Source organism: Benincasa hispida, chromosome 2 (genome assembly GCF_009727055.1).
Source record: "Benincasa hispida cultivar B227 chromosome 2, ASM972705v1, whole genome shotgun sequence".
Lineage (NCBI taxonomy): Eukaryota > Viridiplantae > Streptophyta > Magnoliopsida > Cucurbitales > Cucurbitaceae > Benincasa > Benincasa hispida.
In genome coordinates, this window is record NC_052350.1 from 38,966,529 (window position 1) to 38,990,485 (window position 23,957).

Consider the following 23,957-nt stretch of genomic DNA (forward strand, 5'->3'; position numbering starts at 1 on the left):
ATGGACCTTATAGACCTACAGATCATGAACTCCAACGATTTAAGATTGACGGGCTAAAACTTTTTAGACCAGATTAATCAGTATTTGTTAACTATCAAGTCACACCACTATAGCTCGATAGTTGCACTCTCCTTACTGTAGATATATTTGTGTCCACTTGATTTAACCATAATCAGTAAGTTGACTCTTCACAGGTTGTTCGTAATAACGGCTAGGTCAATATGCTGTTTTACCCCCAATATTATGTCTTGCTCCTTAAGTTTCACTGATCCTCTAATGAATAGTTAGTTTATGATCCAATCACTAAATCAGATCCCTCTCGGGCCAATGAGAGGGTGGGGCCCCTTATTCAAGACCTGGATTCAGTACTTAAGAGAACAACCTTTCTTATATCCCTAAACTAGGTAGGCGTGAATTCCTTATTGCACCTTATGTCCCCAGCTATCTACCTGGTCTTACCCCTAAAATGGGAGGCTTATTGAGTTAGCGCTGTTGAGCCAACCCTCAGCTATGCAAATCTAAGGATAATCCCAAATAAACAGGAGTTCATAGTTAGCTTAGAATTAAAATTGAGTTACCTAGGTCATCTAAGCGAAATAGTCGGTCTTAAACAGTACACAACGTTATAAATTAAGAGTGAATTATTTCTTGATCCAATCTTACACAAACTCATTACATAGGATGCCCCCGCTCCTCATGTCAATACATGAACGAATCAGGATCACTTCGTTTGTAGCACCTTTACAACAACTTGTAACAACTACAGAGTGGGCCGCATCCAATAGTGTTACCAGAATAAGACACCCAACCTTATTCGTATACTATAGATCATTTTGACTATTTACTTGAATCTGGTCCACTTTTATGTCTCCTCATAAAGTTTAAGTATTCATATAATAGTCATGAATCTTAGTTTATTGGATTTAGACTGTATAAGTGCAACTTATAGATTCAATAACAACTTTATGGAAGAAATGTTAAATAACATCTTTATTGATAATAGAATATGTTTAACTTTACAAACAACAAGTTTTAAGACACACAACCCAACAATGTGATATTTTATTTGACATTTAGTTGCGTTAATCCACAAACCAATAAACTAACATCCAAGGTTATCTTGTAGCTTAAACATGTATATAGAGACATACGAATAGATCATTGTTAAGTGATAACCTAAATGGTCAGTAGTAGATGGATAAGGCTGAATACCTTATCCTGGTGACACTATGAGTGCAACCCGCTTTGTAGATGTTACAATGTTGTAAAGTACTACAAGTGATTTGATCCTGACCATTCATATGAAGACATGTGAGCGAGGGTATTCTATACAAAGGAGTTTGTATGAGACCGGACCACGAAATGACTAGTCTCATTATATAACGTTGTTCATAATAGAGACTTACATTTCACCAAGATGACCATAGGTAACATGACCTGAATCATGAGTGAGTTGTGAACTCCTACCTATGAAGGCAGTCCTTTTGTTTGTATGAGTGAGAGTGGCCAGATCGCCGACTCAATAAGCCTACCATTTTAGGGATTTGTTTGATTAGAGAGCTGGGAATACAACTACACAAAAAGGAATTCACTCCTTCCCCAACGTCGGGGTAAGTAGATAAAATGCTTTCTTAAGAACTGGTTCCGAGACTTGAACAATGTGGCATCACGCCCTCTCCTGGCCAGAGAGAGGTTTGGTCATAGTTTGATTATGATTTAATGTTCATTAGAGGGATCAGTGGTATCTAAGGAATTAGATGTAACTACAAAAGCAAAATGGTAATTTTGACCTAGTTGTACTTATGAGCAATTTGTGAAGGTTCATCGCACCATTGGCTGGTTATATCCAATAGACACATAAATATATTTGTAGTGTGAAGAGTGCAGCTGTCGATATTTAGTGGAATGCCCAACAATTGATGAATGTTGAATAATTTAATTAAAAGAGTTTAGTTAATTATTCAAGTACCACTGAAGTTTCAATCTACAGGTCCATGAGGTCCCCTTTGTAGCTCAACAGTGATTTAATGATAATCAATTTTGGATTAATTTTAATTTTTTAAATTAATTGAAGGAATTAATTAATTATATGTGATATAATTAATGTTACTTAATTATATATGATATATTCACTATAATGTATATGATACATTATAATATAAAGTTTATTTGAGAGGAAATAAATATTTGAATATGATTCACATATTAATTATATGAATTTAACCAAATAAATAGGATTTATACTAAATGTCATTAGTGAGATAATAGAAACTATAGGTTATATTTATTCAGTCAGGTTGCAATCTTTCCAGCAACCGTTGATATGATCTCGTATGCCCATACCTACCATAATTAATAAACGATTACAAAACAGGAAAAAGTAGTAACCGATATTGTTATTAAAAAGGCCAAGGAAGGGATATTACCTGGAATGCATGAGAAAACCCTAGTAGGTTGTACTTGACAATGTAGCTCTTATTGTTCTTGGACGTTTTCTTGTAGTTCTCAGCCTTACCATTCAATCCTCTTGTAGTCCAAGTAACATCTTCTTCCATAGCACATTTCCCCAATTGACATTGTTAAACTAATCCAAATCCTCCACATCACTTAATAAGGTTTTGTCGATATTGGCCCTCATCTTCTCCCTCCCTATCATAGCCAATTCAGTGTAATAGACTAATGTCATCTTCACAGCGTCCATGTCATTCTCAAACTGCATCTCCTTGTACACTGACTCTAAGGTACTAATGTGAATGTCACCCGCAAAATCATTCCTGAAGTACCTACTACACAGTAATCCAAGTGCTTCAACCCTCCTACAACTACTGGATTAGGTAACTGCCACAATCCCGTCACCAACATGAATTTTTCTTTGGAGAATGTTACAATCGTACCATTCAAATCGAACATCGTTGCATCCTTTCTATCGTCTTCAACCTCCCTTAATAGAATGTAATGGTTAATGGTTTGTTGAAGATAATGTCCATATCTACAAAACATTCAAATACCGTCTTCTTGAAGAGGGCAAGCTGAGTAGGGGTAAGCTTCTCTTTCACTAACTTGTTAGTCGTCCCAATATAAGAGGATAGGTTAGTCGCTTGGTCTAGGAAACGATCCTGAGGAGGAATATTGAATTTTCTAGCCATACTGCATAGAATAACAAAAAACACCAGAAAGTAAGCATTCTGTTAAATACTCGATACTTGATGCACGTTATAAGGTACTCCATACACATTATTCAATACTCGATACTCGATTACTCAATACACAATACGTGCTACATAGTGTCTGTTGCTCGCTACATATGGCTCAATGGTCGATTATCAAGCATTCAGATAGATTTTCCACCTTCATGACTAATCCTACTCAAACCCTAAGACTTAGACAGTCTGAAATACCAAAAATATGAAAATCGAAATGGAAAAAATCCAACTCCAGCCAAACATGCAAGATATGAAAACGGAGAAGAACCATGTCGATCGAGTATTGAGAAACATGCAAATGTAAAAAAAAAAAAAAAAGAGAGAGAGAGAGAGAGAAAAAAAACATTGAACCAACATATAAACAAATAGACGAATGTTACCTGATGTAGAGAGAATCAAAAGAGAATTTCAAGTCAAGAAGTGTCGTCGTTTAGGGATATAGATTCAGAAGACGAGATCAAATATGTTGGATATAGCATGAGTCGTGTGTCGTCATACACCATGCATCAAGTGTCGAGTGACTCGTCATCAAGGAATGAGTGACAAGTCATTGTGGATCGAATTTCTTGATAATAACACATGCACAAGGGTGGATCTAGAGACAAAACAGTAAAATCCAAGTAAAAGATCACTCCCCATTCCTTTTTCAACATATGGTCATTTTTCATTTGGTCGTCCAAATTGAGTCCATATAAAAAACCGGAGAAAAAAACAGAGTGATACAAAGAAACCTGAAATAGGTCGAGGCCATTTCACATTTAATCCGAAATTTCAACTTTTTTTCATTCTGGGTGCAGCTTTTCCGTTTGGGTTTATCATGATTCAAGAATACTGAAATATTATCTCGAAACGAATTTGATTTCGTTCAAAAACCATGAATTCTCAAACCCATCTCCTCAAACGATTCCCTGCACGAGCTCTTCGCATCCATCCGTTTTCTTCGACCCCTTTGCCTAATTCTGTTTCCGATATCGATTCCCAGTTAGTTTCCCTCTGCCAAAAGCTAACTCCGCGAAACGTCAACGACGCGTTTTCTCTCTTTCACACTGCCGTCGCTTCTAATTCTCTTCCTTCTGGATTAACCTGCAACTCATTCATGGCTGCTCTCACCAGGACCAGAAATTACGAAATGGCTTTATCTGTTTACGGTAAGATGACTTATGCAAATGTTTTTCGGGGTTTCAGATCACTTTGTTGTTTAATCGAATGTTTTCTTTATACTCGTGAGGTGAATTTTGCATTTGGGGTTGTGGGATTGATTATTAAGCAGGGTTATGTAGTTAGTACGTTTGTTTTCAATGTTATGTTCACGGGGTTGTGTCGAATTGGTGATGTGGAGAGAGCAATTGGGTTGTTTCATCAAATGAAAAGATTTTGTGTATTACCAGATGTGATTAGTTATAATGTGCTCATGAATGGACTCTGCAAGACTGAGAAATTTGAAGAAGCGCTTCAATTTCTCGAAGAAATGGAGGCGGTTTGCCAGCCGAATATGGTGACATATACGACAATGGTGGATGGGCTTTGTAAGGGTGGAAGATTAGATATAGCAGAGGAGTTATTGGAGAGAATGAAAAAGAAGGGATTACAAGGGGATGTTGTTATGTATAGTGCAGTTATAAGTGGTTTTTGTAGCAAAGGAAATTTCTCTAGAGGAAAAGAACTTTTCAATGAGATGCAAGAGATGGGAATTCGTCCTAATGTAGTTACATATAGTTGTTTGATGCATGGTTTATGTAAGGAAGGGCAATGGGAAGAAGCAAAGGCGATGCTAAATCTTATGACGGATCGTGGTATTTGTCCTGATGTTGTCACTTATACGTGTTTGATCGACGGGCTTTGCAAAAATGGGAGAGCTAAGCAAGCCTTGAATATATTAAATCTGATGCTAGAGAAAGGTAAAGAACCTAATACTGTTACTTATAATGTTCTGATAGATGGTCTATGCAAAGGGGGACTAATAGAGGAGTCTTGTAAAGTCTTGGATAGGATGATAGAGAAGGGGAAGAAGCCTGATATTGTTACTTATAATACTTTGCTCCTAGGACTCTGCAGGGATGGGAAGGTTGATGAAGGAATTAAACTTTTTAATTTGACATTGAAGGATAACTGCCATGTTAACCCTGATGTTGTCACCTTTAATATGCTGATTCAAGGGCTATGTAATGAAGGTCGTGTTGAGGAGGCCCTGGAGGTCTATAATACAATGTCTGAACATGGAATTTCGGGTAATTTAATGACTTTCAACTTTCTAATTGGAGGCTCTCTTGAAGCAGGAATGATCAACAAGGCTATGGAAATGTGGAAACATGTATTAAACTTGGGATTTGTTCCTAATTCAATTACCTACAGTATAATGATTAAAGGACTTTGTGGCTTGGGTATGATTAGCTTCGCTAAAGGACTTTTTGGTAGGATGAGAATACATGGGCCTAGTCCAACTGTGATTGATTACAATACATTGATTTCATCCACGTGCAAGGAAGGTAGCGTAGGACAAGCTAAGAGGTTGTTCCAAGAAATGAGTAATGTAAATCTAGAACCGGATATTGTTACATTCAATACCATAATCGATGGGTCTCTAAAATCTGGGGATTTTTCGTATTCCAAAGAGCTACTAATAGACATTATTGGAAAAGGCTTAGCTCCAAATGCTTTGACATTTTCAACATTAATTCATCGATTATCGAAAATTGGTCAGATGTGTGAAGCTAAAGTTGTTTTTGAGAAAATGATTGCTTGTGGCTTGACTCCAGACGCCTTTGTATATGATTCCTTAATAAAGGGATATAGTTCGAAGGGTGAAACTGAGGAAATTATTGGCTTGCTCAACGATATGGCCAAAAAGGGTGTCGTTCTTGACCCAGAAGTAACTTGTACAATCTTAACATGCCTTTGCCAGAGTTCAGATCATCCTGATATCTTGGAGTCTGTGCAAAAGTTTTCCCAACCAACGTCAGATGCAAAACAAATAACATGTAGTGAATTGTTACTTAGACTTGATAAATCTCATTCAGAGCTTAACTTAACTGTTGAAAATCATAGTAAAGGCCAAATTTAATATCTTAAGACCAGACATGGTATCTTATCTTCTGTTCTAAGCGAGTCCTTTATTCTTGCTATTTCCTATCCTTGATCTTGAGGTTCACCTCCCAGATTCTTTTTCAAGTCAGTCATTAAGCACATTTCCTTGTTTTTTTTTTTTTTTTTTTTAAATACTGATTTCCTTTACTGTCTTGTATGTATATCAGTTTTCTTTTCGTAACGATTTATCCATTCTCTCTGTGGTCTCACATGGCTAGTTAAAATAAAAATAAAAATAAAAATCTCCAGGGAGTTGTGGCTCTAGTTTCGGTTATATTTGTTTATGATTAATCATGTGAAATTCCTTAAAAATATAGTGTATGACAGATAGTAATATGTTTTTTAATTGTGGTTAAATTGCAATTTAAGTCCTCATAGTTTGGAGAAAGTTAGAATTTAGTTCCTATGGTTTATAATTATTATCAAACCATAGGAACTATTTATGAGATTTTATCAAACCATAAGGACTAAGTTCTAACTTTTAAAATCATAGAGACTAAATTCTAACTTTTTCAAACCATTGGGACCAAATTTGTTATTAAACCTTTAATTTTCAAGTGATTTTGAGAGTATTTTGCTCGTCGTTGGTTGGTGGTCTTTTTTTTGGTTTCTTCGGTAGTTTTGGGAGTGGGTTTTGTTTTTTTTTACCAGCTAAAGGAGACTTGAAGTTGTTCGAAAGTTTATCAATTTGTTGGTTGTATCTTTTCTTTTTTCTCCTTGTTGTTTGTATCTCTTAAACATATAATCCTTTTTATTACATCAAAGAGAAGTAGTTTCTTGCTTTAGGAAAAGTGATTTTTAAGAGTAGAGTTGGTGGACTAATGGGAGCGAGTGTGGTTCAATGGTTGATTGCTATGGCATTGACGGAGTCGATCTATGATGTGGGGTCTATATTTATAGCATTTGAAGAGGATGTTCAGCTCTACTTCTATCAGCATTCTTCTTGGGAGATTTCTGCTGCTTGCCTGAATATGAACATCTCATGAGATGAGGCTATATTGTGGTAAGTCTCCATCTGCTTTTCTGAGCAACATCTGTTGGGCATGTTCCAAATCCAGAAAGCAGAAACTGTAAAAGGTAACCAATGCTTTCTACTTTTATTTATTATTTATTTATTTATTTTATTATTTTTTTTTATTTTTTCTTCCGGAGGCTAAAAACCGAGGAGATGCTTATGCAATTACTTTTACACCAATTGTTCAAGCAGGAAAAGCGGGTTGCTTGTCTGGGAGGAAGCAGCCAGTTTGACTGGGCACAGGTTGAAGCAATCTCTGGTGTACGTACCTATGAATTATGATAGAATTTTATTCTAACCTCCAGTGTAGCATGGAAATGAATTTATGCCACGTTTGAGAGTGATTCTCATTGTGTCATCTTCAAAATTTCTCACAAAATATTTTTAATTATTTAAAATCAATTTTAATAATACGAATAATACTTTTAAAGGTATACAATTAAACATTGATTTGATTTTGAGTAACTAAAGGTATGTTTTCAAGTAACTCTAAACATGACAAAAATGAATTTAATCATTTTTAAAATATACATTTAAACTAATTAAATAGCATTATAATTAAGTATTCTAAGTTTCTTTTCTAAAATATTCATTTTAAATGTCATTTGACATTTAATTATTTATTAGAAAAAAGTTATCCATAGTGAATTGCAACCCCTAAAATGAAAGGTTGTCAATTCCTTTAAGGTCGGAGATGGAAAAGACATCATCCTTACAAATTACAACTGATACTTTCTTTAAAGTGAAATAATAAAAAGAGTAAATGATAGCATGCATACATTGAGAATAAAAGATGAAGATGATCAATGATAGATAAGAAGCCAACAGGGGCGACCTGAGAACACATATCAAATGACATTTAGACCGTGCAATGACATGTGTTCTCAAGACGACCCTATCGGATTCTTCTACCTCTATAATTCTATCGCTTAATTGCTCTCCAACTTCCTTCTTGATCTCCTCTACATGCCTATGTTTTTATACAAAATGAAAAGGGAAGGGAACCCATGGTTTTTAAGTACTACACAACCCTAAACATGTGAATGAAAATTTTGTACTACACATTTTCTCTTCTTTCTCAAAAGTACTCTCTCTTTGTATCAGTTGTACGTTCGTTTAATTTGTTGTACTTTTCCTCCATTTTTATCACTCCATTGTACTGCCTTTATCCATACTATATGATACATATTTTATGGACTTCGTTTCCCATGCTTCTCAATTTATTTTTAACTAATTAATTGGTTCATTTATAAAATTTGTTCTCCCACTTCAACAATTGTGCCTAATTAGAGGAAAAATGAATAAGGAATTGTCACCGTCTCAGATTTTCTATATGAAATAATTAATTAAGACTTTCATTCTTTTTTCTTACCTTCAAAATTTTTAATTGAAAAGATAATATATATAAAGATTGAAAATGTAAAATTTTGCCCCTCTTTATGACAATTTATTGAACTTGTTTATGTGTTTAATAGGTCATTTGTTTTCTTTTGAGATATATTTAATGTGTTCTTGAAATTTTAGTTTCGTGTCAAGTAAATTCATAGAGTATCAAACACCTTTTAAGTTTAGAAACTTGTTCAAAATAAATTTGGATGCTTAAATTATAAAGACTTGTTAAACACCCAATTCTGCGAGAAAAGAATTTTAGAGTAATGGTAAAGGAGGAAGATGAGAAGGTTAAACATTGGACCCTAATAAAGAGCTTTTGAGACTTTTCACTTGTAAAAAGGTCACAAAACAATCTTTTTCAAAATGACTCATTTTTAGAATTAAAAACTTAAAGAGCTCATTTTTGTCAATTTTCCTAATAGTGGATATTCCAGAAATCATACATAAAATATAAATCGAACATAACTCAATTGACATATAAAATATATTAGTAACCAAGAGATCTGTAATTCGAATCACTCACCCTCTAGTACAAAAAAAACGGTATACACAAACTTTACACTATAGCTAGAAAACTTTTTAAATGATGCAAAAATCTTACACATCCACTAATCCTACAAGGATGGAAGCCTCAAGAATAAATAAATATACAATTGAGAATCCAAAGTTGATAAATTCAATAAATCTTCTTTGAACTGAATGACAAAAATGCACGGAGATCCTAGACTTTCTAAATCGTGCCTAATAGATTTAAGAAGTTCAAATATGTCTTAGAGATCTTTGACATGTTTGACAATTCTTTCACGTGTTTATTAAACATAAAACTAAGTTTACCTTTCAACTGTGTCAAATATACGTGAATTTTAAAACATGCCTAATAAGTCTGTACAAAATTGAAAATTCAAGAATTTATTTGACGATTTTAAAGTTGATGAACCAATTAGACATGATATTGAAAATTTAAAGACCTCGTAGACACTTTTAAAAGTCTATAGACATGTTAAGCATAAAACCTGAAAGCTTGGGGGCTAAAATAGTAATTTTGCCAGCAAAAAACTAAGAAGAATCAACTGCAAGAGCAGCATCCTTAATTAGTTAATCATCTTCACTCTTCTTCAAACAATTCTTCTGGTGGGTCATAGACGATCATATCAGGGAAGAGTTCCAAGAAGTCATCTTTAACTTGTTCTCTCAATTCTGGGTAAGGAATAAGCCCCTTCAAAATTACACGAAAAGGCAAAGATAATGGCCTATCAGGAGATTCTCTCATTTCACGATATATATCCATGGCCTCAGAGGGCATTGCATTATCCAAGTATGCACGAATAATGTCTCCAAAAGTATGCTGATCAAATAGTACTCCCTCTTTCTTCAGATCCTGCCAAACTTGTTTTGTTTCTTCCACTCTTTTGTTCTTTGCAAGCATCATAAGCATATCTCTATAAAAGAACATGTCGGGTCGGTACCATACTTCTTTACGAACCACGTTGTACAACTGAAAGGGTCAGGCAGGTATCAATAATGCAATCAATGGGATAAAAACAAAGGTATCTATCAACTTAAAAAGCATCTTAAAAGAAAAAACAAAAAAAACAAATGCTAGCTTTGTTAAATAATAAGACTGCAAGAGTTGGAGAATATTTTTCTCCATGAGACTGACAATAGATTAAATTATCTAAACAATAGAGAGTAAAATTTTGAGGATATAAGGTCATAGGCTTGCATCATTTTGAAAAGAAATATAATTGGAAAGAGAATAGGCCCTTCAAAGCCAATAGGTAACCAAACAAACAAACAAATGCCTACAAATTGTTTCCGACATACAATATTTTCAAACTTGTCGTCCAATATCTCTTGAACATAAAAGTGCAATATAGTAACGTAGATTAGTCAAATGCCCAATACAAAACACAGGATTAAGAACAAGTAGACTTATTTATTTATTTTACTGATAGTTACATAAGAGGATTGTTATTTGTTAAATTACTTTATTGTCCACTAAAGGAGACATACACACCTAGTTATGCAATGCATCTTATGTCATAGCAGACTAATCCCCTATTAATAATATAATGCTATACCTTCGGATTCTTCTCAAAAAAAGGAAGTCTGAATCAGATAATGATTCTCCTATCAGTGTTAGGATTGAGGATTCAAATGGCTTTGAGAATGGAGTTGATCATGATAAACCAATGCAAGAGGATAATTTTGAGGCAGATCTCAATGCTTTATTTCTTTTTTTTTTTTTTTCGAAACAGAAACAAACTTTTCATTGATATAATGAAAAGGATCTTGATGCTTTGTTTCATAATGAAAATGATTTGAAAAATAAAATGATGGATGCTACTTATTTCTCTCCACTACATCCTTCAAAAATCCCAACACATTTGAAGTCTATTGTTGAAAAATGTGATTTAATCTTGGGTTGATCCTCCCTTCCTTGTCAAAATTTGTTTGAACTTATCCGCCTACAATTCAGAAATGAAAAGTGTTTTTTGAAAAGGAGTTGAAGAAAGCACTTTGGAATCCAAGAGCCCAAGACGAGTTGATATCTTAGTTTGGATAATGATTCATGGATTCTAGAATTGTTCAGCATCGGCTATAGTATTTTGGTTGATCCTTCGCTGAAATGTGGCCCTAAAATATTGTGGAGAATCACAGTCAAAGCTTTGTTAGCTGTTTTATGGTTTAGAAAGAATTCAAAGATCAACTCCATAGCTGGACTGTTTTGTGATAGCAAGACTTAAAGCTTCATCTTGGTGCACCTTTTCCAAGATCTTTGTAGACTTCTCGGTTCAAGACCTAAGTTTTGATTGGAGGGCATTCATATTACGAGCCCACTAGTCCTAGATCTTCTAGTGATCCTTTTTGTATTAGTTTGTTTTGTTTTGTTTTATGCTCCATTCCCCTGTAGCTTCGATGAATGGTGTTCTTGGCTTTTGTGTATTGTTCTTGGAGTGTTTGTTCCAATTTCTAGTCCACTTGGATAGATTGGATGGATATGATGAGGGCGCTATGGGGATGTCAACCTAGTTGAAATGTCCAGGTGCACTTGTTGATCCTTAGTTCTAGTTCTAGTTCTTGTTGCCCTTTGTTTCTAGATATTGTACTTTGAGCATTAGTCTCATCTCATTATTTCAATGAGGAGGCTTGTTTCCGTTTCAGAAAAAAAAAAATGCTATACTTTCGGTTAATAATAGATGTATCACTCATGGACACATTTTATGTGCACCTTGCCCCCAGGAAAACAAACAAGCCCTATACTGATGTTGATGCACGGTGTACAGAAAAAGGCCAGCATACTTCAAAAAAAATTATATGCCAAGAGTAGCACTCCCGACCCAATGGCATCCAATCATGGGCACATTTTATCTACCAAACTTGGAATCTGATAAACTCAAAACGTGCGAAGTTCCATATGCAGTTTGGTCATTTTGATGATCTTGACTTTTGGAGACTTAGATTTAGAGGAGCTTGTCCACCGATCTCCTATATCTGAACTGAACCATATAAGCTAGCAATGAAATTCCTCTCTCATGCTGATTTTTTGTTTGAAACTCTCCACATCCGGTTTAACAAGAAACAGATGTTTCTTGTTCTTTGTGTCAATCAGATTCAGAAAGTTTAAGCCACTTACTCTTTCAATGATCTTATGCATTGTCTTGTTGGCAGCAATTATTTGGAATATTTCATTCTCTAATGACTTCCAGAGCAATTCTCTCCAATTACTCATTGGCCCGCCTTTCTCCATGACTTCATTTGTGATGGGTTAATGTAGTTAAAGTAATTACTCTTTCATGGAGTACCGGACTAAAGACAAGCCCACAACAAGGGAGCCAACAAAAACCAACAACAAGAAGAGGCTCCAATCAAGTAATATAAGTCCTAACGAGATGTTAAAAAAAAGCCTCGACATCAAAGCCCAGAGAGAAACAGTGAATGGAGCAAAAGACCCAACATCATTGTTGGAACTCCCCCCACCCCCTAAAGATTCTATTTTTTCTCTCGCCCCACAAACCCCACAAAATAGCACACGCCCAGTGTTCAAGGTGCACTAAGGCACAATGGCCCTCTGGAGCCTAGGCGCAAGGCGCACGAAAAGGCACGTGCATTAATTCGTGAGGTGCACTATATATATACACACACACACTCAACAAAAACCTTGGAAAGAAATATATATGACTTAAAGAAGAATATATAAAAGATACATAAGGTTCAAAGTGATAAACAAACCAACTTGGGACATACCAGAATTCTGTTTTGGAGCAACAAAGGTGGCTGGCAGCAAAGAAGAATAGAGATAAAGGCTGCTGTGGAGTCTTCTGCTCTGTTTTTAGAAGAAAAAACAGAGTTGGTTGCCGGACATGCGCACTGCATCACCTTTTCTTTTTTGTTTTTGATTTTGATGAAATGCTAGTGGCATGGAGACTTGGAGTTGAAGAAGAAGAATAGAAGAATAATAATACGTGAGGAATGGCCAAATGGAAGATGTTGTTTGATTAATTATTCCTGTCTTTTTTAAGAAGAATCGAAGAGAAGTGGTGAAGATTAAGAAGAATGTAGTATGATATTCCTGTCTTTTGAAGAAGAATTGAAGAGGAGAGGTGAAGAAGAATTGAAGAAGAGAGGTGAAGAAGAAGAATTGAAGGATAGAGGTGAGAAGCCCCAATAGGCGCACTTAAGCGCACCTTTGCTTCTTGTAAGGCGCAGCAAAGGTGCACGCCTTCTTCCGTGTGCCTCGCTTCTTTGAGGCGAGGTGCCATCTACGTGCCTTGCGCCTGTACCAGAGTGCGGCTTTAAAACACTGCGCACATCACAGCCTACCACAAAAACAATCCTTTCTCACAGTAAGGCAGATGGAAGAATAATTCCTCAAACGACTCCCTATAACTTGGAATCTAACAAAGATATAGTTGAAAGCCTCGAACAAAGCAAAGCAAAGCAAACAGCCGGAGCAGCTCCAAAGGATATGATCAAGGTCCTCAGCCACCTACTTGTGTAAAGAATACAGCAGTGAGGCCCAACTAAGGACTCTATGGCTGTGATCCGAGCTACAGTGTTACTCATCCATGCAAAACCTGCTACACTAAGAACTTCGCCTTCTTGGAGATTTTTACATTCCATGCCGAGGAGGATAGAGGCATTAGCAGGAAGATTGAAGCCTTTTTTTTTCGGAAGATAAGGCATATAAAATATGGTAGTTCACGTGGAAAGGGATATACATTGCCCATGTGTCTTCTCGTAATCAGATTTCTATGACGCTGCACACTTTTTTTTTTTTTTTAGAATCAACAATCATTGAGAAAAAATGAAAAAATATAAATACAAGGGCATACAAAAAAAACAAGTCCACAAAAAGACCCCTTCTAAAAGAAGGGATTCCAACTAAATAAAATGTTACCAAGGGAATAATTACAAAAAAGCTTCGATACTGAAGCTCAAAGCGACACATGAAACCTCACTAAAGACCACTCCTCACAAGGGTCCCTATCCCTCCCTCTGAACACTCCATTGTTCCTCCCCCCCCCAAATATCCCATAACATCGTACACACCCCCGCAAATCACGAAAACGGCCATTCTCTCTAAAAGGTGGATGGGGGAGGAATCCCCCAATCATCACACGAATGTCCCTTTGGCCAGCAATCCTGACACGTTTAATAAGCCAACCATTTGACTATATGCCATATATATCAACAATAACTCTTCTCCCCAAACTATTTTATTCAAGGGAGAACAGCCAACACCACTTTAACAAGAGGGCAGTGTTTGGTTGTTGAAGACAGCCCACCCCTAATTCATCCAAATTCTAAGATGTATCCAAAGCTGTCTTAAAGACTATCCCAAGATAACCTCATTCCATTGAGGCTTGATGATCTTTGCATTACTACTCTACCACTATTAGTACATAAACATGAAATAATAGCAACAACAAAAATTCTCATTCACACCCAATCTCTACTCGACTAGCATGTTGATATTTGATGATTCAATGTACTTTTTTTAAGCCATCCTTTCATATTATATCCCTAGTAGACCCAGCATGTTGAAGAAAATCTTTCAGCCCCCTGATCTCAATTTATGGGACTTCTATCCATTGCCCAAGACCACCAGGTTGCTAAAGGCTAGTACAAGCAAGTAGTTCTAATGTAATACCCCGAAGTTAGAAGGGGGACATGAATGAACCGAGATCACATTCGAATGAGGGATCCCAAGGAAATGAAAGTATGGTTAATAATGACTAAAAAAAATTGAAAGTCACTACCTATACCAAAAAGGTGCATCTTCCTTTTTAGTAGCTCAATTATGAGAACTCTAAAGTTAAGCATGCTTAGCTTGGAGCAATCCTATATTGGGTGATCTCTAGGGAATCTTCCTAGGATGTATGTAAGTAAGGACAAAACATGTTGAAAGGACCAATGTTGTGGTTTGTGGGGACAGCTTTCACTTCTAAAAGTATTCAAGATAGGTAAGGATAATGTAGCCAAGTTGCAGGGATACCGAATCTGAATTCCAAATCCTGGGCCTGGAACATTATACCTAATTTCAATTGAGCTAAGTTAAGATTTGCAAGCCATAGTGGGCTGTCTATTTTCTCCAACTACGCTGCCAGAGTTCACCATAGCTTTCAACCACTTCAAAATGCAACCATCAAATACTTGAATATTGTCTTAATCCAGAATCTCAATGATGTCAGACTTCTCCTTTTACTAAAAACACAAAGGTTAATAAAAGTCGACGAAAACCATACCTATGTTATTTCCAATCCGTAGATGTTAAGTTCAAAATAATTCCCACATACGTAATTCAACCAAACTATAACAACTCCGAATTAACCAATATATCATAGCAAGAAACTAACTAGATTCTCATTTCACTTAACAGAGCTTTAGAATTAACCGTCAGCATTATCTCCAAAGAAAATTCAACATATGTCATAAAGGGGAAGAGAGAGAATGATGATAATAATAATAATAGAGAGAGCATAAGAGAGCGGACCTTCATACACAGAAAGACCTGATTCTGCCTCTGAAGCTCGAAGAGAACCGCGACGAGATCGGACTTGAGCAAGCGAGAGACATGGGAGGAAATGAATCGGTCGAGACGAATGAAATTGGACTGAAGCCTCTTGAGCTCTTTGACCACAATCAGACCCTCCTTGCCCATCTCCTTCTTCCTCCTCCATATTGAGAGGCTGGGGCTGGAAGCAGAGCCAGTGATGAAGCGTAACAACAATTGTTGCTGGAACAGATCGTGATTGAGGAATGTGGGAAGGGAAAAACGATGAAAAGGGGTTGTGGAAGTGGCGCTGTTTGAGATTCTACGGAGAAGATTTAGAGTAAGACGAAGCATCAAAATTGTGGAGGAACCTTGAAGCGAATACAGCACACCGGAGTTTTTGCTCTTTGTTGAAACCCAAGAGAACTGTCTCTAGTGATTTTTTTTTTTTTTAAATTTTTTTTAGGGGTTCAAAACCAATTTTCGTTAGGCTAAATTTAAAAATTAATAAATAAAATTGATTGATTTAATTATTTAAAAAACAAAAATGGTATAGTTTTGACACTATCTGTATTAGTTCAAAAGTTGTAGTGATATTTAGTAAACGTTTCAAAACTATCTATTAACATGGCATTTAACGTACAACAATTAATAATCAGTATTGAGCAACGTCATTTTGAACTATAAATTGCAATTTTCAAGTTAACAAGTAAAAAAATGACATTTTTCTCCTCCATCTTTGTCAAACCCCAAATGATTAGGGTTATGGTTAAATATTGATTACGAGTATAGGAAAAGAAGATGGGTGCTTGAAGAAAAAACCTATTAGGTTTAGTGTTGGTGGTAAAATGAATGACACTTGAAGATAATGAAGAAGACAATGGATAAGTGTTGATGCTAGGTGGTGATAATTTTGTTATTTTCAACTTTTGGTCAATGAAGCATTGATGTTTGATAATCGTATTATCTATTTATATTAAGGATTCAAACCTCTTAACTCTGTATTAAAAACATATCTCTTAACTATTTAACTTGTGCTTAAGTTGGCAAAAATAGCCATACATTTTTTGAATTTTTTTTAAATAATGTTATTTTAATATTTATTAACAAAAATAGTATTGATTTTAAACTATTTACAAAAATAGGGTTGTGAAATCGTGGATGGGGTCCACGATTTTTTAATCTACCCAATCCACGATTTAAGACTAATCATGTACCCCGTTTACGATTTAAGGCTAAATCGTGTACCCGATCCACGATTTAAGGCCAACCATGAATTAAGGCTAATTTTTTTTTTCAAAGCTACAGTAAAATAAAAATTGAATCAAATTTCTAGTTCTAACTTTTGTCTTCTTCTTTTATTTTTTAGTGTTTTTTTGTATTTTAGAAGAATTTTTTACTGTGAAATTCAATTTTTTAAAGATATACATTAAAATAAAAATTGAATCAAATTTCTAGCCACAAAATAATTCTAATTTTTTTTTCACATTTTTCCCACTGTCTTCTTCTTTTATTTTATATTATTATTATTATTATTATTATTTTTTGCATTTTCAAGAATCTTTTACTGTGAAATTCAAATTCTGAAAGGTCTACGATAAAAATAAAAATTGAATCAAATTTCTAGTCACGAATTAAGACTAAATTTTTTTTTCATATTTTCCCCCAACTTCCGTCTTCTTCTTTTATTTTTAGTAGAATCAAATTTCTAGCAACGAATTAAGGTTAAATCTATTTTTTTTCTCCAAAATTTCTCCACTTCTGTCTTCTTTTATTTTGTAGTGTTTTTTTGTATTTTTTGGAGAATTGCTAAATCTATTTTTTTCACATAGATTTGTAGATTTGTTCCCTTTGTATCCACTTAAATAAAAAAGCAATAAAAAATAATAAAAGCAATAAAAAAATAATAAAAATATGGAACTCGTGGACGCTGACATAAAAATCGTGTACAGGGTACACGATTTTGTTACCCTATTTTTGTCAATACTTTTTCCCTCCACCTTATTTTTGTAATTTCTTTCCTATATACCCTATTTTTGTTATTACTTTAAAAAAAATACACTATTCTTGAACTTATCCCATTTTTTGTGATGATTTTTTAATGAAATTGAAATAGTTATATTCCATATTTTGCCAATTTTTGAATGTGTATTTAATAAAAAATGGAAAATGTTAGAAAATGCTATAAGTATATGATGGGCGTCGGGACGGCCAGTCTTGTAGTGCAAATATACAGTGCCAACAAGTAGTATAATATAAATGGAGTCCACGTACCGAATCTCGGTAACGGAGTATAATATTTCACTAAAAAATAAACACATCCTCAAACTTTGTAACCCAGGATAATTAACCAATACAAAAAAAAAAAAGAAAAAAGAAAAAAGAAAAAAGAGAGAGATTAAATTTGAGTTGTGTTTTTTAATGTAGACATGAAAGTAAATTATTTTGAATAAAGGTGAATGAAAACAGTAAAATAATTGTTGTAAAAAGATAATTAAATAAACAGTAAATTCAAAATCGTTTAAGCCTTCACGTGGAATTACATTCACTTAGCGCCCACAAATTGTTTATTCAACTAGACTTAAGTACAACTTAGAATACGACCCATATATGCTTGCATCTTATTTTTTCAACATTTAAGTTGTATGCGATTAAGTTGTACCCGTAATCTACTGAAATGACACTCAACAACATGAATTCAATTTAATTCATATTCAACCCTCTTTGAGATACTTTTAGGAGCATAAATAATTAAACATGTATTTCTATGGCTAATTTAGAATACCGATAAATGTGCACTAAATTCATCCTATAGGCTGTACCATACGTCTAGGACCAAAAATAAAATTGTCATAACTTTTATCCTACATTGCTTTTATGAAGATCGTTTATCACTAAACTCTTCTAATTATTGGATTCAAACATAGTATGTTAATCTAGATGCCCAACTTAGAATAGCAATAAACATCAAATCCATAAAAGAAAATGAAATTAAGTGGTGAATTGGTAACTGTAACGTCGGTGGGCTTTATTCCTTCCTTAGAACATCCACGTATTTAAATTTTTAAAAAATAATCATAACGAAGAGGAAATAAATAACAGTGAAAATAAACTAAATGAAACTTCAAGCAACAAAAAAAAAAAAAAAAAAAAAAAATCTATTGAAAGTAAAGTTTAACATGATGTAGCCAAAATGAGCATAGCTCTATAGTGTTTGGGCTATCAATCTCGAAGTCTTAGATTTTTCCACCCACTTATCGTAATGTAAATGACATAAAAGATCAAACTAAAAAAATACAGTCAAAAAAACTAAGAAAACAAATTACTAAAAATCTTTAGAGAACTTATTTCTAAACAAGAGGCTCATAGAGATGGAAAATCATTATTTATTTGATTCATCCGATATGGAAAAAAATAGGCATAGAATATTGCATTATAAGGAAAAAGGATTAGAAATAGTCTCTTCAAGTTTTATCTTTCAAAACTAGCACATTTTCTTAAAATTCGTTACAATAGTTTTTCTTGGTCCATCTCGTCTGAGATCGAACACTGAAATTTACATAAAAATTTAACTTTTTCTAACTTAAATCTCGGGCAATCAACATCGAGATTCTATCAATTCTTCTAAATATTATGTAATCTTTCCAAATTTTATATCAAATCTTATCCAATTTTTCTAATCTTTCAGCCCAAAGATCAAATTTTGCCAAAATTTAAGTAAGATTTGGAAGATATAAACAATTTCAATGTATCTCGGGTAAAATTAACACCGAGATTTGGTAAAAATAATTGAATTTGGATAAAATTTGAATAGAGATAAGATTTGGTAAAGGATTTAGAAAGATTATATGATATTTGAAAAAATTAGTTTAATCTTGGTGTTAATATTGCCTAAAATTTTACCGAAAAATGCATAAAACAATCGATAAGTTAGAAAAAAAAAAGTTAATTTTTTAACTCAATCTTGGTAGTCGATCTCGTCTGAGATAGAGCTAGAAAAACTAGTTTGACGAGTTTTCAAAAATCATACTAATTTTGAAAAGTGAAATTTTGATGGTGTTCTTTATGACAATTTTCCCGAGGGTCATTTGGATCACATTTTGCTTTGAGGGTTTGTTTAGTCTCTATATTGGATGATACAGAAAACATCTTTGTTAGGTTCGGATTTGTTAAACTTGTGTTTGAATTATGTAAGTATAAGTTAATTAAATCAATGTATGAATTCTAGTTTGTTAAACCTAAGTTTATGGCAAATATGAAATTTAGGAAAAATCCTGCATATCTAGCAAAATAGGTCAAATTAATTGCAAATATAGCAAAGACCAAAATAAACTACAAATATAACAAAATGTTGCTCCAACCCATGCAAAAAGTCTAAAATGCCCACACACAAAACCCACACTAACGCTTTATTCTTCTCTTATCCATGATCAATGTCTATCACTGATATACAATGGTAGTCTTATAGAATATCTATCAATGTTTGACTCTCATCACTATCTTAGTAACAATGTGTAGGGATTGAATTCCGAGTGAAAGCATGAGGATGCCTTGCATTCGATTTTCCATTTAAAAAGAAACAAAAGACAGTAAGCATACTAAAACAGAACAGTATAGAATAAACATCATACTAAGTATGCATTATAAAGGAGAAACAAAGGGATAAACGATTCTTACTTTCGTATATTCCCAAACTTCTCGAAATTTCTCTTGTTCTTCGCACGAACATATTCTCAACGATCATCGACACTATCAAAAGAATAACCTTGTTATTCTCTCGGATTCTAAGAATTGGATAAGTGGTCTTCAACCTTTGGAAGAGGAAAAGGAAGAGAGATTGTAGAGAGAGTATATAGAGGAATTATCTTGGAGGCTAGGTATCCTTTTGCATAGAGAATGTTTGCCCTGAATGGGCTAATAGGATGAAATTATATGGAGAAGGGTTTAACCCTTCTCAAGTATTTCCTTTTTCACCATTGATGTCAATTAATTAAATAACCTCTTATTTAATTAATTAGCACATTAATAAAATAATCACACATTACATCTAATTTAATATATAATTAATTAAATAATTAATATATAAATGATAGCTCTCAAAAAGAGCTATTATTCCTAGCTTAATTCGGGCTCGTTGTCGGATTTTACGTGTTTATTTCCCTATTTTGTAGGTACTAAGCAATCAAGAGGTAGAATTGACAATTTGGAGCTGATCTGGGTTAATTTGAAGTAAATTGAAGTTGATTTGAGCATTCGGGCTTCAAAGGAGTCAAAAAGACCAAAATGCCCCTACTTCAGCATTGTAACGCTCAACTTATACGAAGTCCCGACGCTGCAAGGTAGTAGCCTGATGTGCAAGGGAGCGTTGCAATGCTACGAGTTGGCAGCAATGCCAGCGTTGCAACGTTTCTCCAGCAACGATGCTATTTTTGTTCAAGCCTCTTACGGTGTCGTTTAATTCCCGAAAAGGACTACGAATCAAAAGAAAATTTGTATATACCGAACTACTCCTATTACTACTGAAACGTAGCAACAGTGGTAAGTCCGAGTCGATCCGCAGAGAAGCGCGATTTGTTTCGTTGACCTTTTCTGTTGAGCGTTGCAACGTTGCGAAGATTTCTATAAATCCCTCCCATCATCTTTAGGTCAAAATATGCTGAATTTTGGGGGTTAAACTGATAGAGGCCGAAGTTAAACTTCAATTTTCTTCCTTTTCCTTCAGATTTTAGTATCTTTAGGTTAGTTTTTCTTTTTATTTTGGGTTGTAATCGATGAATTAGATATGTATCTCGGATTTGTCTATGAATTAAGAGGTAACTCCTATCTAATTTCTTTGAGCAAGAGCCTTATGTTTAATTTCTTGAAGGATTTCTAGTTAATTTAACTGAATTGTTGTGAACTCTTTGGGATGATTTGATTGAATCTTAATGGAATTTTTATAAATTGATCTGACAAATTAGTTTATTGAAATTCTTGTTTGCAAAATCGTCATAGTCTATACATATATTGATTGATTTAGTTGCGCATATTAGGATCGCATATGTAAAGTCTATACTTTTTCTGACCAAATGCATGTATGCGACTTTTCCGACTTGTAATATGTCTCAACAATTGAATCCTTTTGCAATATAATTCAATTTTAACTTATATGTCGCTAAGAAGGAAGAGTTGTAAATTGAATTAGGGCTAATTTAGTTTAATATCGAATTTGGCTAATTGGGCTATTAGATTTTTTAATAGGTTGAGGGGTTGACAAATTCAGTGTCATTAATTGATGTCTAATGAAAGAAATTGCATAGAAAACTCTCTCTTGCTCTAGAAATTAGATAGACTCCTATTCTAGATTACGTTTACCCTTTTATTTTAACTTCACTCATTTATCTTTTTCACACCAAAACCCCTTATTCACCGCTCTAGTTAGGAAATTAACTTAACAAAACAAACCGTGCTTCCCTATGGATCGACTCAAACTTATCACTGTTGCTATGTTTTAGTAGCAATAGGAGTAGTTCGGTATATACAAATTTTCTTTTCATTCGTAGTCCTTTTTGGGAATTAAACGGCACCATAAGAGGCTCGAACAATAAACATCACACATTTATATGTTTCCATCTCCCTAACATTATAATTAATTAATTCTTCATGAATCTAATTCGCACAATTAAATATTTGAATCTCATTCAAATATTTCTCTCTAACATGATTTGAATTATAGAGCACATCTATAATTGATTATATTCAATCACATTAATATACAATTTCTTCAATTGATTTGAAAAATTCAAATCATTCTTCATTAATATCCTTGAGTAAGTTAACAAAGGGACCTTGTGGACCTACAGATCAGAAGCTCCAATGATATGAGATTAATGAGCTAAACTCATTAACTAAATTAATCAATATTCGTTAACTGTGGTTATACTACAGTAAAGACTCACAATTGCACTCTTCTCACTACAGATATATTTCTATGTCCACGGATATAGATCAATAACAGCAAGTTAGTCCTTCACGACTGTTTGTTACACCAACTGGCTAATTATCGTTTTACCCTTATGTTACCTCTGTATCCTTAAGTACCAGTGCTCCTCTAATGAACAACTTGTTTATGGTCCAACCATTAAATAGAAACCTCTCTTGGGCCAGTGAGAGGGTAAGGCCCTTTGTTCAAGTCCCAGAAACACACATCTATTTATCCTAAAGCCGGGGAGGAGTGAATTCCACCTTGTATTATTATGTTCCCAACTCCCCACTTAGTCTTCTCCCCAAAATGGTAGGCTCATTAAGTCCAAAAACTGGTCACTCTCACCCATGCAAATCAAAGGAAAATCCCTCGTGAAGAGGAGTTCATAATACACTCAGGATTAAGACTAAGTTGCCCAGGTCATCCTATTGAAATAGAAACCTAACTAGTCAACAGTGTTACATCCAATGGTTACTATTTTGCAGTCCGATCTTATGCAAACTCATTGCATAGGATACCTCCACTCGCATGTCACCTACACGAACGTGTTGGATCATTGCATTTATATCAAATACAAAGTGGTTCATATTCATAGTGTCACTAGGATAAGGTACCCAACCTTATCCCTATACTATAGACCCTTTAGGTTGTATCTTGAATATTGATCTCTATATATCTCTACATACAGTTCAAGACTCATATGACAACCTAGGATGCTAGTTTATTATATTAGGTTTATTAAGACAAAATAGAATACAACACAATCAATAACATTTATTGAAATAACATCGATAACACTTTCTTGATGACGGTCAATTAATCACATTTACTATCTACAAGTTTTAGGGCATAAAACCCAACAAAATCCCACTTGAACTAAAACTCTAGATGGGATGTACATAATATCATTATCCAAAACAACGGGAATGGTAAATAAATACAATAAACTAGGGCATTCTTATACCCATTACGCATTTCTCACTTGCCCTAGATTATACAATGTACATGTCTTGCAAACCTAGATTCTCTAGATGACTCTCAAGCAATTTAGTCAAGGGAGCCTTCGTAAATGAATCGACGATGTTATGCTCCAAAACGATCTTTGTGACGATCACATCTCCCCATAGCACAATCTTTTGTATCAGATGATACTTCTTTTCAATATGTTTTCTTCATTTGTGGCTACCAGGTTCTTTAGATTTGGCTACTGCCCCACTGTTGTCACAATATAAGGTGATAGGCAAGTGAAAAAATCGTGAGGTCTACCGCGGAAGCGGGATCTATTAGGGTTGATGCCCTAAA

The 23,957-nt window shown here is 34.3% G+C and overlaps 2 protein-coding genes and 1 long non-coding RNA gene across 3 annotated transcripts; 1 reads left to right on the forward strand and 2 right to left on the reverse strand.

The window, feature by feature from the left end:
• Positions 1-2,173: 2,173 nt before the first annotated feature.
• LOC120071206 lies at positions 2,174-3,721 on the reverse strand. Its single transcript, XR_005480179.1, has 3 exons — positions 3,584-3,721; positions 2,427-3,147; positions 2,174-2,343 (listed from the first exon to the last, which is right to left on the reverse strand). It is a non-coding gene; the product is annotated as an uncharacterized LOC120071206 (long non-coding RNA).
• A 327-nt stretch (positions 3,722-4,048) lies between these two features.
• On the forward strand, positions 4,049-7,767 carry LOC120071205 (pentatricopeptide repeat-containing protein At4g28010). Its single transcript, XM_039023329.1, has 2 exons — positions 4,049-7,364; positions 7,495-7,767. Exon 1 carries the CDS (start codon positions 4,078-4,080, stop codon positions 6,262-6,264), a length of 2,187 nt encoding a protein of 728 aa, XP_038879257.1. The 5' UTR covers positions 4,049-4,077; the 3' UTR covers positions 6,265-7,364; positions 7,495-7,767.
• A 1,813-nt stretch (positions 7,768-9,580) lies between these two features.
• LOC120070680 (pentatricopeptide repeat-containing protein At1g62350) lies at positions 9,581-16,159 on the reverse strand. The gene is made up of 2 exons (XM_039022523.1): positions 15,692-16,159; positions 9,581-10,189 (listed from the first exon to the last, which is right to left on the reverse strand). Exons 1-2 carry the CDS (start codon positions 16,043-16,045, stop codon positions 9,800-9,802), a joined length of 744 nt encoding a protein of 247 aa, XP_038878451.1. The 5' UTR covers positions 16,046-16,159; the 3' UTR covers positions 9,581-9,799.
• Positions 16,160-23,957: the final 7,798 nt, after the last annotated feature.